The 14496-nt window shown below is 46.8% G+C and overlaps 1 protein-coding gene across 1 annotated transcript in view; it reads left to right on the forward strand.

Annotated features, from left to right (window-relative positions):
- PRCP (prolylcarboxypeptidase) overlaps nt 1–14496 on the forward strand; it is a 43221-nt gene that overhangs the window by 23678 nt on the left and 5047 nt on the right. The window contains exons 6-8 of the mRNA XM_054973607.1: nt 4070–4242; nt 9061–9225; nt 12145–12332. Coding sequence (XP_054829582.1) covers nt 4070–4242; nt 9061–9225; nt 12145–12332 — 526 coding nt within the window. The remainder of the gene's footprint in view (nt 1–4069; nt 4243–9060; nt 9226–12144; nt 12333–14496) is intronic.

The raw sequence follows: 14496 nt of genomic DNA on the forward strand, positions 1-14496 counted from the left end.
TCTTGATTTCCATGTCACCTGAAACCATAACGGTGTAGTTAATGAATCAACTTGAGCACATGGTTTGGTTTCGGATCCCGGTTTGATACACCCTATCTACCCATAGGTAGCAGAGTCCAAAAACCACGTAAGTTGTTTTGGAGCTTGCTTTGGTCCAAAGAACTTGCCACTGTATTGCATGACCTGGAAATGTTATCTATGTGGGGCTGCTCTTGAAGACTGTGCAGGAGGCCATTGATGTTTTAGGTGGGAATGAAACCATTACATTGGAGGACACTATTGGCAAACCTGCCTTCTGCTCTTTGTCAGGTCTATGGGTGACAGGCTATGGCAGATATATCCCTGTACCCTCACAGCAATCACTCCATGATCTTGGTTGAAAAGGTTTTTATTCAAGGAATCAAATCATGTTCATAGATATGTCCACAGGTTGATCAGAAGTTGACAGGAATAACAAGATCTGTAAAACTATGGTTCATATAGGTCCCAAGTACTCATCCCCCCTCCCAACAGGAAAACATCACTTTTGGCGCGAAGCAGTCATGAGAACTCCCTAAATAGTTTACATGCTTCATCTAAACAGGAGAGAGGCAATAGCTTAAGGATAAAACACGGTATTCTTCTTCCCCCGAGAACTAGCAGGTTTGCAAGGTCAGAGACACTGAGCTTCAAAGCACGAGAGATAAGACACTCTGGATACAGCAGGCCTGTGAGTACAAGGCAAATTATGGCATCAGCAATATGATATCAAGGCACAGCACTTCGGCAACAAATAAGCCGAATTTAATGGCATGGAGGGGTGCAGACATGACACCCCTGAGCTTGGAATTCTGTAGTGCGTTGCACCTCCCTCAAGGACCCTTGCAATATGCAAGTCCTCCCTCTACATACCCTACCCTACCAATCATGCCGATGATTTCATCTTGCCAGCTACGAAAGAGCATGGTTGCTAAGAACAGTGGGAGTTGGCATTTCCCCACCCTCGGTTCGAAGGAGCTACCCAGCGGTTCTTCTGTTCCTCCAACCACATTCCACACAGTCATTTTCCTTACGTAACTCTTTAAAGCATCCTGTGTTTTACTTGATGGAGCTAAATAAAGAACACTTGATGATCCCAAGAGCAGTGGATGAAAAGAGAGAAGGTTGTCCCATGTGACCAGCACATGCCCCTCCTCCAAGGAGCTCAGGGTGACATACAGGGTTGCCACCCACCAACTGGGGCCGGGAGATCTCCTGGAATGACAACCGATCACCAGACCACAGAGATCAGTTCCCTGGAGAAAATGGCACTTTTGACGGGCGGACTCAGCAGGGTATAATGCCATAGAGGATCCCACCTTCCTAAGCTCCACCCCCAAATCTCCAGGTATTTTCCAGCCTGAACTTAGCAACGCTAGTGGCACACAAGGTTCTCCCTTTGTTTAATTCTCACACCAAGCCTGTAAGGTAGCTTAGCCTGGGAAAGTGACTGGCTCAGGGTCACCCGGTGAGCTTCCAAGCAGAGTAAGCTCTTCTCGGACCCAAGTCCAGCACTTCAGCCACCTTGCAGCGATGGCTCCTGGACAGAAGCGCCCTGCACGAGTTTGCAGAGGGGGGTTGAATGTGCTGAAATGTTACCTCTGATTCCCCCTCCCCGAATCGTAATATTTTATATTTTGTACCAGCCCTTGTGATGGGAAAGGGGGCTGTACTTCTGGGGAGTCCTTGTGGTATTGTGACCCACCTGTCCACATTCAAATCAATTTCTGTAGCTAAGCTCACTAGGGGGTCGTCAATCATACCTTCTCTCTCTCTCTCTCTCCAGGCCTCAACTTAACCTGCCTCTTACAGGGTGGATGTAGAGAGAAATTGTTATACACTGCCATAAATTCCTTGGGGCTTGGGACTTCATGGGGATCAATAGCTTTAACCTCTCAGTAACCCCATAAAATAGGTTTAAGCCAGATTTGAGCCCAGTTGAACCTTAACGACAAACAAGATTTCCAAGGTATAAGCTTTTGAGAGTCAAGATAACTGATGAAGAGAGCTTGACTCTTGCAAGCTTAAAGCCTGGAAATCGTGATGCTCTTTAAGGTGCTACTGGCCTTGAATCTTGCTCTTCTACTCCAGACCAACGCAGCTATCCATCTGAAGCTAGGTTTAAACCAGTGGTTCTTAGCCTTTTAACCCATCACTTCCCCCAACTATGCAAAAAAGACCAATACTTTAAAGGAGGCAACATATTTTTATGATGTATGCATAAAACACACATTTCAGTGAGAACCTTGTGCCTGATGGCTGTCAGCCAACCCAGAGTTAGGTCCGACTGTTTATTTGCCATGTGCCACTTTTTTTGAAGGGTCTGCAGGAGAAATCGAGGATCTTGGACTTTTCACAGTGAGCTGAACCGTAGAAAACCGCTTTCTTCCCCCTGGCTGTCAGAAGGCTATTGCAAGTGGGAAGGAGCTGCCTAAATTCCTCGATGCCCCTCATAATTCGTAGATCTACCCTGGGGAAATATGGCCTGTGTTAATCATTAGGTTAAGGAGAACAAATGACTTCACCAAGGCTGTCGATTAGATTGCACAGCTGAGCAGAGATTTGAACCTTGCTTTCTACATCAAAGTCCAAAGTCCAAAACTAGTTATAGGTCCCTCATTAATGAGCCAAACACAGGCAGCCGGGATCTCCTGCCTCTGTAGACCCTGTTCAGATTTTTGCATGTTTCCACCAGTAGTTTCTGCAGGTGTCTGTTGGGTGCATGTCGGTACATTCACGACCCCAGTAATTTCAGATTACCTTAATCGAGTGATGCTGAGGAAGAACTCTTAATTTTCTGGTTGAACAGGGCCGATTCCAGATGGCCTGAAATTGCGGTTTTTCTGCGGAAATAATCGCTTACCAGCCACGCGTTCACTTTTGTCTCCATCCGCTTTGTCTCGCAGCGTGCCGTGCCGTCCCACTTCCGGATGTTCGCATGGCCAACTGAGGTACCCGGGATTGGTTGTTTCCTCCCCGTCACAGTTGACGTCGGGGGCCTTCATTGGTTCGCATTTCAGTTTTTTTGAAAAAAAATTTTTTACGTGTTTTGCGCAAATGCGCAAACGCGCAGGTCAACTTTTGTGCACTTTTGTGCATTTGTGCGCATTTGCGCAGTTCGATGTGCACAAACATGCGACTGTGCAAATGGTGCCCGGTTTAAAAAAAAAATTAAGGGAATATTGTTGCCGGACGGCCGGCAAAGGAAGGAGGGAAAGGGGAGGGCCTGTCCACGGCAACGAAGCATCCAGAAGTGTGCAAACCCACAATACCGCGTTCACACCGTCCGCTTATAGAGCGCAACTGAGCGCCATGGACTGCAGGTAAGCCGGGATGGGAAATTGCGGGTTTGTACGAGTGAGGTCGCTGAAAAAGCGAAAGCACTCACTCTATTTGTGCCCATCTGGAATTGGCCCAGATCCCTCTGCCTGCATCCTTAGAGAGCTGCTACAAGTCTCTATATGAGACATCTGACATGTGAAAAACATGTTTTGGGAGATGCAATGATAGCCGAGAACTGTAGTTTAAAAAAACAGGGCCAGCGGCAGAGCAAAGGCTTCGGTATACACTGGAGCTGTGCGAAGGGCTGTGAAATGCCAGAAAGGAAACTTCAGCCCATTAAAACCTCTCCAGGTCCAAGCCCTGCTCTGGAAGGCAGCGCCAGCCCATTTCCATTCCTCGCTGCCCTCTGGGTGCGATCCCACACAGTTTTAGACTGGAGAGGTGAAATTGACAGAGTCTTCAGGGAGGCGAAGATGAAATTAACAAACCCTCTGAGGAGTGATCTCTGCCAGCTCTGTCTTTTAAAACTACGCTTCCCGGCTAACATTGCGGCTCTCTCTACACTTGCCAAACTTGCGCCGAGGCGTCTCGTGTGGAGAAACTCAAGTTGGAGTGGGTAACGTAGAGCTAGATGGGCAGCCGTATGACCCTGCAGAGGGCAGTGTCACATGCTACAGAGAACAAATGGCCACAAGCTTCCCAAATCCACTCTGTGCACAGTTGAGGAGACTCCCTTTGGTGTTCATCCCTGTTGTTCTCTTTTCTTCAGCGGAAGGCTTGCGGTGGCTTTCTTGTGCATTTCGCCTGTGCAGTCCACTAAAAACCGTGAGGGACGTTGCTTCCTTCAAAGCCTGGCTAAGTGAGACATGGGTGAACTTGGCGATGGTGGATTACCCATATAAAGCCAACTTCTTGCAGCCTCTCCCTGCCTGGCCTATTCAGGTAACTGAACAAAAGGGTGGGAGGGCTTGTTTGTTTCTCCTTCCCCCTTTCTGCTAGATGCTGCTTTATCCCAGGAATTGCCAGAGAGTCAGTGATAAGACATGTTAAGCCTGTGCTGGCTGACTTGGGCTGCTCCCGCACAAAGTGTTGAGAAAATACCATCCATTCACTCACGACTTTGGATAAAGTTGCCTGCTTGATGTGTGTCAGTGTCCCATTTTCTTCCCAACCTGATTTGTGTTAAGCTTTTTAAAACTTAAAAATGCAACTGCAGCACCAACCAGCAAAGCTCCATTGAGGCTTCCGTTGAATCCATTTCCGTTCAACCTTCCTCGATGCCCCCCTTTTATAAAGAGCCTTCTATTTCCAGTTGTGCCTGTAGAGTGCTGTCAAGTCACAACCGACTCATGGCGACCCCTGCTGGGGCTTTCAAGACAAGTGAGAAGCAGTGGTGGTTTGCCAGTGCCTTCCTCTGCAGTCTTCCTTGGTAGTCACCCATCCGAGAACTTACCCTGCTTAGTTTCTGGGATCTGACGAGATCGGGTTATACCATGCTGCCTTCCTTCCTGTACTTCCTTCCTGTTAACTCCTTGTTAACATTTTTTGTTTTGTACCATCACAATTGTGAATCATTAAGCTTCAGGCATGAAAAAGAAATCAGTAAATCTTTAACACCGCTCCCTACTAGTGACGGGATCTGGCCAGAGGGTTGATTCAGGGAGCCGCTCATTTGGGACTTGTGAAGGAGCAGGTTCTTTATAGGATTTAAAAGAAGTCTGGGGCAAACAACTCCCCGTAGTTTAGTGCTCAAATCCAGCTAGATCAAAGGAACCTCCCCCCCCATGCCTGGATCCAGGATTCTCTTTTGATCATTCATGTTTGGATTCCTGTGAGAAACTTCTTGTTAACATCCCAAGTTGCTGCTAAGCGGGATAAGAATGGGAGAAGTGGGTTTCTCTCAACAGGATGTAATTCTGAGCCCATGCATAAAAGGATCTTATGAGAGGGGGGTGAGTGCTTTGGGATTTTTTGAGGAATACTGAATGCCCTGAATTACTGCTCTGATTCCGTTTCCGGCCTTGGCAGTATTCGCAGGTGCTGGCGTGGGAGCAGCGCTGGCATTCCTCCTTGTTGGTGATCATTTTTGCAAGCCAGAAATGCTGGCTTACTTATTTTAAGGAGGTCTTCTCTCCACGTCCGCCCCCCCTTCTTTGGATGCAGCTGTGTGCGTGTGAGCCCATCCATCGCTTGCTTTGAAAGGCCTGCCGTAGTCCCAGGAGCACATATGCGTGTGTTCCCGAAGACCACAGCAATTCCCCCGAGAGCCTTCTGCAAGATGCTTCGGTTCAGTGATGCACAAACCTGAGACCGTTTCCTTCTCTTTCCCCCTAAATCTTTGCTTTTAAATGTGTGCAGTCTCTCTGGGTGGCATCGGCCTTTGCATTCGGGGACTCTTTCTTCACCCCTTTTGAAACTGAGCAGCGTCAGTGACAAAACTAATGTGATTATCCCAGCTGCGAAGGAGAGGTGTATTGAGAGCTTAGAGGGAAAGAATCTGTTCAAACAGCTGAATGTAGCTGGCTAATCCTCTCCAATGTGGGTGGACGATAACCTCTGGGAAGCAGGGGCTTTCCTCTGCTTCCCAACCCACCCCCTTCCCGGTTGCTGTCTGTGAGAGTAGCGCTGCCTTAAAAGCTGCTCTTTAACTTCCATACCGCACATCTGCGCCGGCAAAGGAGTTCTTGCGAGCCTTTGCTCTTCCAGCTGAGAAGCTGTTCCCTGGGCTGGGAAAGGCTGGAAGTTGCCTAAATAAGTGATTACCTTTCTCCCATCCCCCTTCCCGTTGAGTCTGCGTTGCTCAAACGCCTCCTGCTGCTGACCAGAAAATGTCAAAACTGCTTTTCTTCCTGCCTCGCAGGTGAATCTGGTTCATCCAGGTCTGATAATGCAGTTCCAGGTGTACTAGTCAGCAGCCGAATATAGCAGGAATGCAGCAGCATCTTGGGGTCTGGCTACACTGATTCCGTCATAAGCATTTGTGAGTCAGAGCTTGCTTTTCGGAAGCATGGAAGTTGATTTATGTACAGAACAGAAAGGTGGGTGGGGAACAGTTAAGACGATTCAAAGCAGGATCCAAACTTAAGGAGTAACTGATGCTCTTGGAGTAGGTGTGTAGCCCGTTTGGTGCAGTGGTTAAGAGCGGCAGGGCTCTAATCTGGAGAGCCAGGTTTGATTGCCCACTCCTGCAGTTGAAGTTGGCTTGGGTGACCTTGGGTCAGTCACAGCTTCTCAGAGCTCTCAGCCCCACCCACCTCACAGGGTATTTGTGGATAACAACACACTTCGTAAACCACTCTTGAGTGTGGCACTAATCTTTCCAGAAGAGCGGCATATAAGCACAAGTCTATTATTATGAAACACTCCTGACTGTTTAGATAGGCAAAACTAAAACCAGGAGGAATTGAGATAGTCAGATAAAGCAGGACATTAGTCATATAGCTGAAGTTACTAAGATCTGTATAGGGTTTGAAGTACAATATATTAGCACCTATAGTGGGTTTGGAATCCCAGGTTCTGGTTAAACCTGCCCCTGGGAAGGGGAATTTTCTTAAATTTGTTATTGAATTCTCATTGAGCAATTTTCTGTTGGGGTCTCGTTATGTAAAAGAACTGTAACTTTAAGATCAGCACGAGAATGCTCTGGGAGAATCAAGCATCGCCCTACCGATTTCTGAATGTTACAGCTTCTAATGCTGTATCTATATCCATGTATTCTTTTGGGTGGGGACCTGGCCTGTTTGCCAGTGCACCTGATGAAGTGAGCTCTGAGACTCGTACAAGCGCATGCCAGAATGAAGTCGGTTAGTCTTTAAGGAGTCACTGGCCGCCTGTTTTATTCATTATTTAGCGTAAACCTTGCTGTGCCTGCATGGAAAAGAGGAAGCTGCTTGAAGGGAGGAAGCTGGTACTTGGCCTTAGGGCCAAACTACACGCTACGTTTTTGTAACAAGTCACGTCTGGGTCCCCTGGGTCTGATTCGCTTTTCCCAGTAGCAAGACAATACTTGCAGGGAACGGCATTTGAAAAGGTCCCCTGGATCCAGTTCGGCTCAGGGCTGCGGTGCGTTGGGAAGAGAGGCTTCTGCCTTCCCCGTGCTGTTCTCTGGAGATGAAACAGCCTTGGGTCTGATGCAGAGGGGCATTATTTGCCAGACCCATAATGAACTTGATACAAAAGGTAACGTATTTTGAGCCTTAATCATTCTGTGGAGCAAGTATGGAGCTCTGTTGCTGCTGCCTCCCTCTTTCGGTTCTTAAAAGGGGCCTAGGCATACAGAGAAGGCAGATCAGCTGTTAACTAGGATGGCTAAATGGATCTTCCATGCTAAGGGACAGTTTTAGACCTCCCAATATCAATTACTGGACAGCTTTGGTCTCCATTCCTTGTGTGCCTTTTGGGGGGCATCTGTGTGGGAGACCGCACTGGACTGGATGGACCCTTGGTCTGATGTAGCTGCCTCTTCTGTTCTTTTCCCAAACATCTTTTTAAGCTTGACTCTTCGGTGCATGAAGCGGATGTGATCCCAGGAGCTAGAAACACGCTCGTGGTTTTGATTCGCTTAAATGGAATCTGGGATTTCAGGAAGCCCCATTCAGACTTGATAGCAGCATGCTGAATCAGAGCCGGGTGGATTCCAGCAGCTCATGTGTTCCACACCCTTTCCCATAGACTGGATAGCCAGTGTCTACAGTGGTGGCAGAGGGGATCTCCAAAAGAGATTAAGGAGCCCCACCCCAGTTTTCCTGAAATGCTAAAATGCTTTTTACTAATAGGAAAATTAACACTAAGGGTGAAGACCAGCAGACACCTTATGTGTGGTTAAAAGTGTGGTTGAAATGGTGCAAATACAAAATTCTCAAACCTTCCAACACATGCATCCGGATACAGTGAGTGTGTGTTGCAGCTGCAGCTGCCAGATACTTCAGATACTTCAGCTGTTACCAGTTGTGCTGGATCACACCAAAGGTATCTATTCCAGGATTTGGAGTTTAAGAACAACCAGCCCTATATCTCCTGGTGGTGATGGAGAGTGCTCTTATGTCAATAGCTTACTTTTGGTGACCCCTGGCGGGATTTTCATGGCAAGAGGCTAACAGGTGGTTTGCCATTGCCTGCCTCAGCAACCCTGGTCTTCATTGGAGGTCTTCCATCCAAATACTAACCAAGATCGACCCTGCTTAGCTTCTGAGATCAGACATGAACAGGCTCACCTGGGCTATCCAGGTCAGGGTATATCTCCTGGTACACCATGTATAAACACAACAGCTTTCCCTTGCCTGTGCCCTGCTTTTGATATACAGCTGTTGATGGACCTATACTCTTACCTGCTTTTTTTAAAAAAAGCAATCTAAGCCAGTGTCTATCACCACACTTTGTGGTGGTGAGTTCCATAGGTGTATATGCATTGTATGGCAAAATACTTCTATTTCTTCAGTTCTGGACCTATAGCTAAGTGGGTTCATTGGATATCCTGTTGTTAAACATGAAGAAAAGAATTCCTCCCCACAGCTTTACAAGCATAGATAATTTTCTTCTATCTCATTTAAATGGTGGCCTCGGTGCCTGCCCATGATTCCTGATTGAGAATTTCATCTCTTGGCCAGATGACATAGCTGGGCAAGCCCTGCCTTACATAAGAGCTCAGTTTAGTCTCAACGCATGAAGCTGTCGTTATGTTGCACAAGACATCAGCGCCCGTTTTGGAGCTCGTTCTAACCCTGATTCTCGTCTTGGACTGATTCTTTTTTCTTCCTTTAGGCAGTTTGCAAATACTTACGAGAGCCCAAACTTCCTGACAAAGCCCTTCTGAAAAACATCTTCCAGGCTGTCAATGTCTATTATAACTACTCGGGTGATGCGCCGTGCTTCAACTTATCGCAGACAGCTACGCAGAGCCTTGGGATGCTGGGCTGGTATTACCAGGTATGTGTCTCTTCCACTGCAATTCTCTCGCAGCATCTGAGCAGAAAGCATAAATCTTGACTTGAGGTCATGTCTCCACTGGAGGTTCAGTTGCTGGGGCTCACTGGCCACAAGTCTGGTGTAACAGCAAGCTGGGTTTCTGCCATGCTACATCTTGGGGACTTGAAGCTTGCTACTAAAATAAAAAAGTCCCATGAAGGATGCCCCAGGGAAACTGCCTGCCCTCTTTCCTTTAGTTGATATGCTTTCCTCTTATAGGTTTCCTGAGAGTTGTACTTCCCAAGCTGTTCTGTTAGAGTTCTCTCAAAGCTACTGCTTAGCAAAAGCAGAAACAGCTTGGTTGATGCATGCAGAATAGGTAATGGGATGGCAGAACTCTGGGGTGATAGAAAAGTGTCCCATTTCCGACTGTAGGTGATGGACTAAAGCAAATGATTCTTCATAATTTAAAAAGATGTTCCCAGAAAGTAAAAATGAAGAACAACAGGGGATAAAGAGCCTACTCTTTGCTTGCTGGGCTACTTTTTGTGTTTGCCGGAAGTCCTTAACGTAGAAAGATGTTTCAGAATGAGATCTTCCACTTTCAGTCTGGTGCAGGCTGTTCTCCCACCTCATCGTACTGATGCCAGCTTCTTCTGCTTCACGAACCAGGCCTATCACTTAGGCAATAAACTTGTATCACTTCATGCTCACATGGCAGACCTTTCTTCTACTTAAAAAAATGCCGTGTACACAGAAAACTAAATGTTGGGGTTGCAGGCAGGGTGGAACGTGGGCTTGAGCCCTTGTGCTAGGAAACTGACTTTTTCTAGTATGCAAGAACTTGCGGTACAGCCCAGATAGAACAGTGAGAACCAGACCTTGCAGTTTTGAAAGCATGCCTTTTAAACTTTTTTGTGACATTAATGGCAACTCTGCAGATCAGGGATCTCCATTCTTAATTGTATCTGAAGAAGGGAGCTTTGATTCTCACTAGCTTATACCCAGAAAATTTTGTCGGCTTTTAAAGTGTCACTGGGCTTAAATCTTGCTGTTCAACTGCAGACCGACACAGCTACCCACCTGAAACTAATTTTCTGATTCTGTAATCTTAATCTTATTGCATTGTTTATTGGAGGGTCTATGCCAGGGGTGGCCAAACTGCGGCTCGAGAGCCACATGTGGCTCTTATAGACATATTGTGCGGCTCCTGGAGGTCTCTGAGTATCGCCGTGGCCATACATTTTATTTTAGTCTAGTTTGTTTTCCTTACTCCCTTTCTTCCTTTCTCTCCATGTCTTTCATACTTTCAATAAAAATGTTGGGATTGCCAAGTCTGACTCGGAAAACATCTGGGGACTTTGGGGGTGAAGCCTAGCAAGGATGTGATGTCACTTTTATGATGTCACTTCCAAGTAAAAAGTCCAGTGATGGCTCTTCCCCAGCTCCACGCCTTCCAATGATGTCATTTCTAGCATACTGCACCAGAACCCCACCCCTTTCTATGATGTCACTTTCAGGACACTCCCCCAAACCCACCATCCTCTTCTGAAGTCACTTCAATGCATCATGTCTTGCGGCTCTCAAACATCTGATGTTTATTCTATGTGGCTCTTACATTAAGCGAGTTTGGCCACCCCTGGTCTATGCTGTCTGAGTTGGGTTTTTTATATCTATGTCTATGTCTGTCTGTCTGTATTGTAATCTGCCTTGAGTCTTAGTGGGAAAGGTAAACTATGAATAAATAAAGGCAAGAGGAAAATGATATTGTAAGGATTTTCTAAAGAAGAGAAGCAAGCCAAGGAGAGATTAAACTTAAATCTTGGGCTAATACATTCAGTTACAGAAGTATGACAGTTCATGCTCTACTGAAGGCTTCGGGAGTTTGAAACAATACAACAGAGGACAAAGGGTTTCTTTCTTTTTCTGTCACCATGTCATGGTAAACTCGTGCTATAAGTAATGGATTTGGCTAGATTACATTATTGATAAGATTGCTCCACCCAGTGGTTATCCAGCATTTTAGAGAACTGCAGACAAAACAAGAGGCAAGTCTCTGCCCTGAGGGGCTTACAGAGTTAATGAGGGAATGTGTTTGATTGGGGAGGGTGTTAAAAAAAGACGCCTTGCCCTTGTGAATGAGGAAAGGATCAAGACAAGTATCATTTCATACAACTGCTTTGTGGTCAGACATGAAATCCTGGCCCTGCTGTCACTTCCATTGTAAATGGAGATCATTTTCTGTAGTCATCTCTCTTGTATGCAGGGGTCATTTCGTAGAAAAAGAGCGAGAGGAACTCATTAGCATAATACATTAGCATATGCCACGCCCCTTGACATCACCAGAAATGTGTCATTAGCATAACTGGTTTGCATATGCCACACCCCCTGATGTCACCTATCCTGGCTGCTTTGAACCCAATCCTGGCCATTCAGGGCCGAAATTGGGCACAAAACGGCAAAAAGGGGCTGAAAATGGCCGAAAAGGGGCCCAAAATGGTCAGGATTGGGCTGCTGCTGAACAGGAGAGTGATCCACCACCCGTCAGAGGCCCGATCTGGGCCGTTTCGGCCCCAATCCAGGACAAAACGGGCCCAAAATGGCTGAGAGTCAGGTGGGCAGGGCCACCTGACATGTGACCTCTTTGGGGGACTGCGTGCCTGCGCGTTCCCCCTCGAAATGAGCCCTGCTTGTATGTATAGCCAGGATGTGACCTTCCCACAGAATTCATCAACCTCTGTGATCTGCTGTTTGCCAGGCCATGATATGGTCACTGTTTGACTTCCTCATTTGGTGGTGGTGTTGAGGAAAGCCTGGATTTTACACAGAACGCCTCTGGCACGTGTATGTGGGTATTGAAAGCCCTGCAGAGTCTGTGGCAAAGATGTGGTTGTGAAACTGACATGCTGCTTTCCCCCTCCTGTCTCTTTTTCTGCAAAGGCGTGCACTGAAATGGTGATGCCCATGTGCTCAGATGGCGTCAATGACATGTTTGAGCCTCAGAAGTGGGACTTCCATGCCTACTCCGACAACTGCTTCAAGGTTTGGGGCGTGAGGCCTCGTCCTTCTTGGATCCCTACTTCCTACGGGGGGAAAAACATCAGCTCCCACAGCAACATTATCTTCAGGTGAGCTTCTGACACACCAGGAATATGTATTTTTGTGGCTCGCTCATCCAACAGTTTGAAACGTTTTTACCTTGCAGCGGCGTGCAACGCCTCTGAATGAATGGTCCCCCCTCCCTGCCCACAGGAGCAGCCCCGGTTAGAGGTTGCTTCTCTGCATTTTTCATTCACACGAGAACTTTTATGTATTCAGCAAGTGGTGTAACCTGAATGCTTGAGACGGCAAACCCAGTTTTGCCTGCCTCTGGCAGGGTTAAAGAAAGTGTGCCATGCTAATACCTGTAAGAGACATGAGCCCTTGCCCTGGAGGAGGGCTCCCCAACATGGTGCCCAGGGGCACCGCAGCACCTGTCAGAACTTTTCTTAGCATCTGCCAAGTCTTTAAAAAATGTGCAGAAAGAGGTGGTGTTTTTGTTCAGCAAGGCTTCTGATTGACCATTTGAGATCTGATTGGCTGTGCAGGTGGTGTTTTGGCAGCAGCTGCCACCACAACACAAAGATCTTCAGTGTGTAATTGAAGGTAAGCTACAGCAGCCGTTTTGTGACTGGCTCCACCTCCTGTGCTGTTGTGTGGCTATGCCTACCATGCTGGGTCAGTCTTCTGAAGGTGCCCACGGGCTCAGAAAGCTTGGAGAAGCTTTCCTCAAGGAAAGGGTGAGGTCAAAAGGAAGCAGGAAAAGGACAAGTCTGGTACTGGCAGAAGTTGGCCTCCCTCCCTCAAGGAAATGCCTCATTGTTGCTTTGTCCAGAGCCATAACCTGACTCTGGCTGATACCGCCAATAAGACAGAGGAAAAAACTCCAAGGAGACTGGAAAGAGTCCAGTAGCACCTTTAAGATTAACCAACTTTACTGTAGCATAAGCTTTCGAGAATCACAGTTCTCTTCGTCAGATGCATCTGTGGTTCTCGAAAGCTTATGCTACAGTAAAGTTGGTTAGTCTTACAGGTGCTACTGGACTCTTTTCGATTTTGCTACTACAGACTAACACGGCTAACTCCTCTGGATCTATGACCAAGAAGACTGGGTACATGTCTAGAACAGTGGATAAGTAGCTAATTAAGTGCACCTGGTGGTTGTCCTTGATTAAGCGGCTCCTCCCCCAGGCTTAAGAAAAAGGCTGGGTGGATCGAAAAAGGGGGGAAGCTGAATCACAGGAGCGTGCAGGTTGAGTACCTATTGTCTAGTGGGCTTTGTTTTAGCTAAGATTAGGTCAAGCTCTTTTTTTTATTGTTGCCATTACTTTGCCTCAAGAGTGAGTATTGTTATTTTGACTGTTCTCTTGAGCTAAGAAATAATTATCTTTTCTGTGTCTTGAGCGTCTGCCTGCTGTGCACAAGGGTCTCCAGCTAAGAACCCTGAAACCAGTGAGTCTGGTATAAACGGGCGGGGCATACCACTCTAGGAGAGCTTCTGGGGTACTTTGTGGCTGTTGTCAGCTCCAGAACCAGGCCCAGAGGGTTTGCCCGCTCGTTACGGTACAATATAGCACTAAACTCAGTAAATATAATAGCTTTTGAATATACAAAGTGCAAGTGCTCAAGGTGCAATTATATAACAATTAAATGCATCATATACTGCAATATATATTGTGCCATTTCATTTCCATCAATCCATCGGGGGGTCCACCCCATACAGATATCTTATTATCTAGGCCAGTGCAAAGATCCAAACTAGATGAGGTAAGTATATTACGTAAGTTCACACGGTCTTAAGTCATTCCTTATGGATAATGCCGTTTTTTCTTTTCACAGGCAAACTCTTGTCGCAGAGGATAGTGCCTCATCCGACGTCGTCCCAAAGAAGGCGCAAACATAATCGATTACATGGATTATGACCAATGCACCTAAATAGATTGGTATGATGGAGTGAGCGAATTTATTACGGCTAACGAAGAAGCTTCGAGAAACGGGCTATATCAGCAGCCGTTGCCCACGCCAACTCTCCCCCGTCTGTTTGCTCCTTCTTTGGGACGACATCGGATGAGGCACTACCCTCTGCGACGGCAGTTTGCCTGTAAAAAGAAAAAAACAGCATTATCCATACGGAATGACTTAAGACCGTGTGAACTTACTTAATATACTTACCTCATCTAGTTTGGATCTTTGCACTGGCCTAGATAATAAGATATCTGTATGGGGTGGACCCCCCGATGGATTGATGGAAAT

The sequence above is a fragment of the Eublepharis macularius genome, chromosome 3 (assembly GCF_028583425.1).
Source record: "Eublepharis macularius isolate TG4126 chromosome 3, MPM_Emac_v1.0, whole genome shotgun sequence".
NCBI classification, from domain to species: Eukaryota; Metazoa; Chordata; class Lepidosauria; order Squamata; family Eublepharidae; genus Eublepharis; species Eublepharis macularius.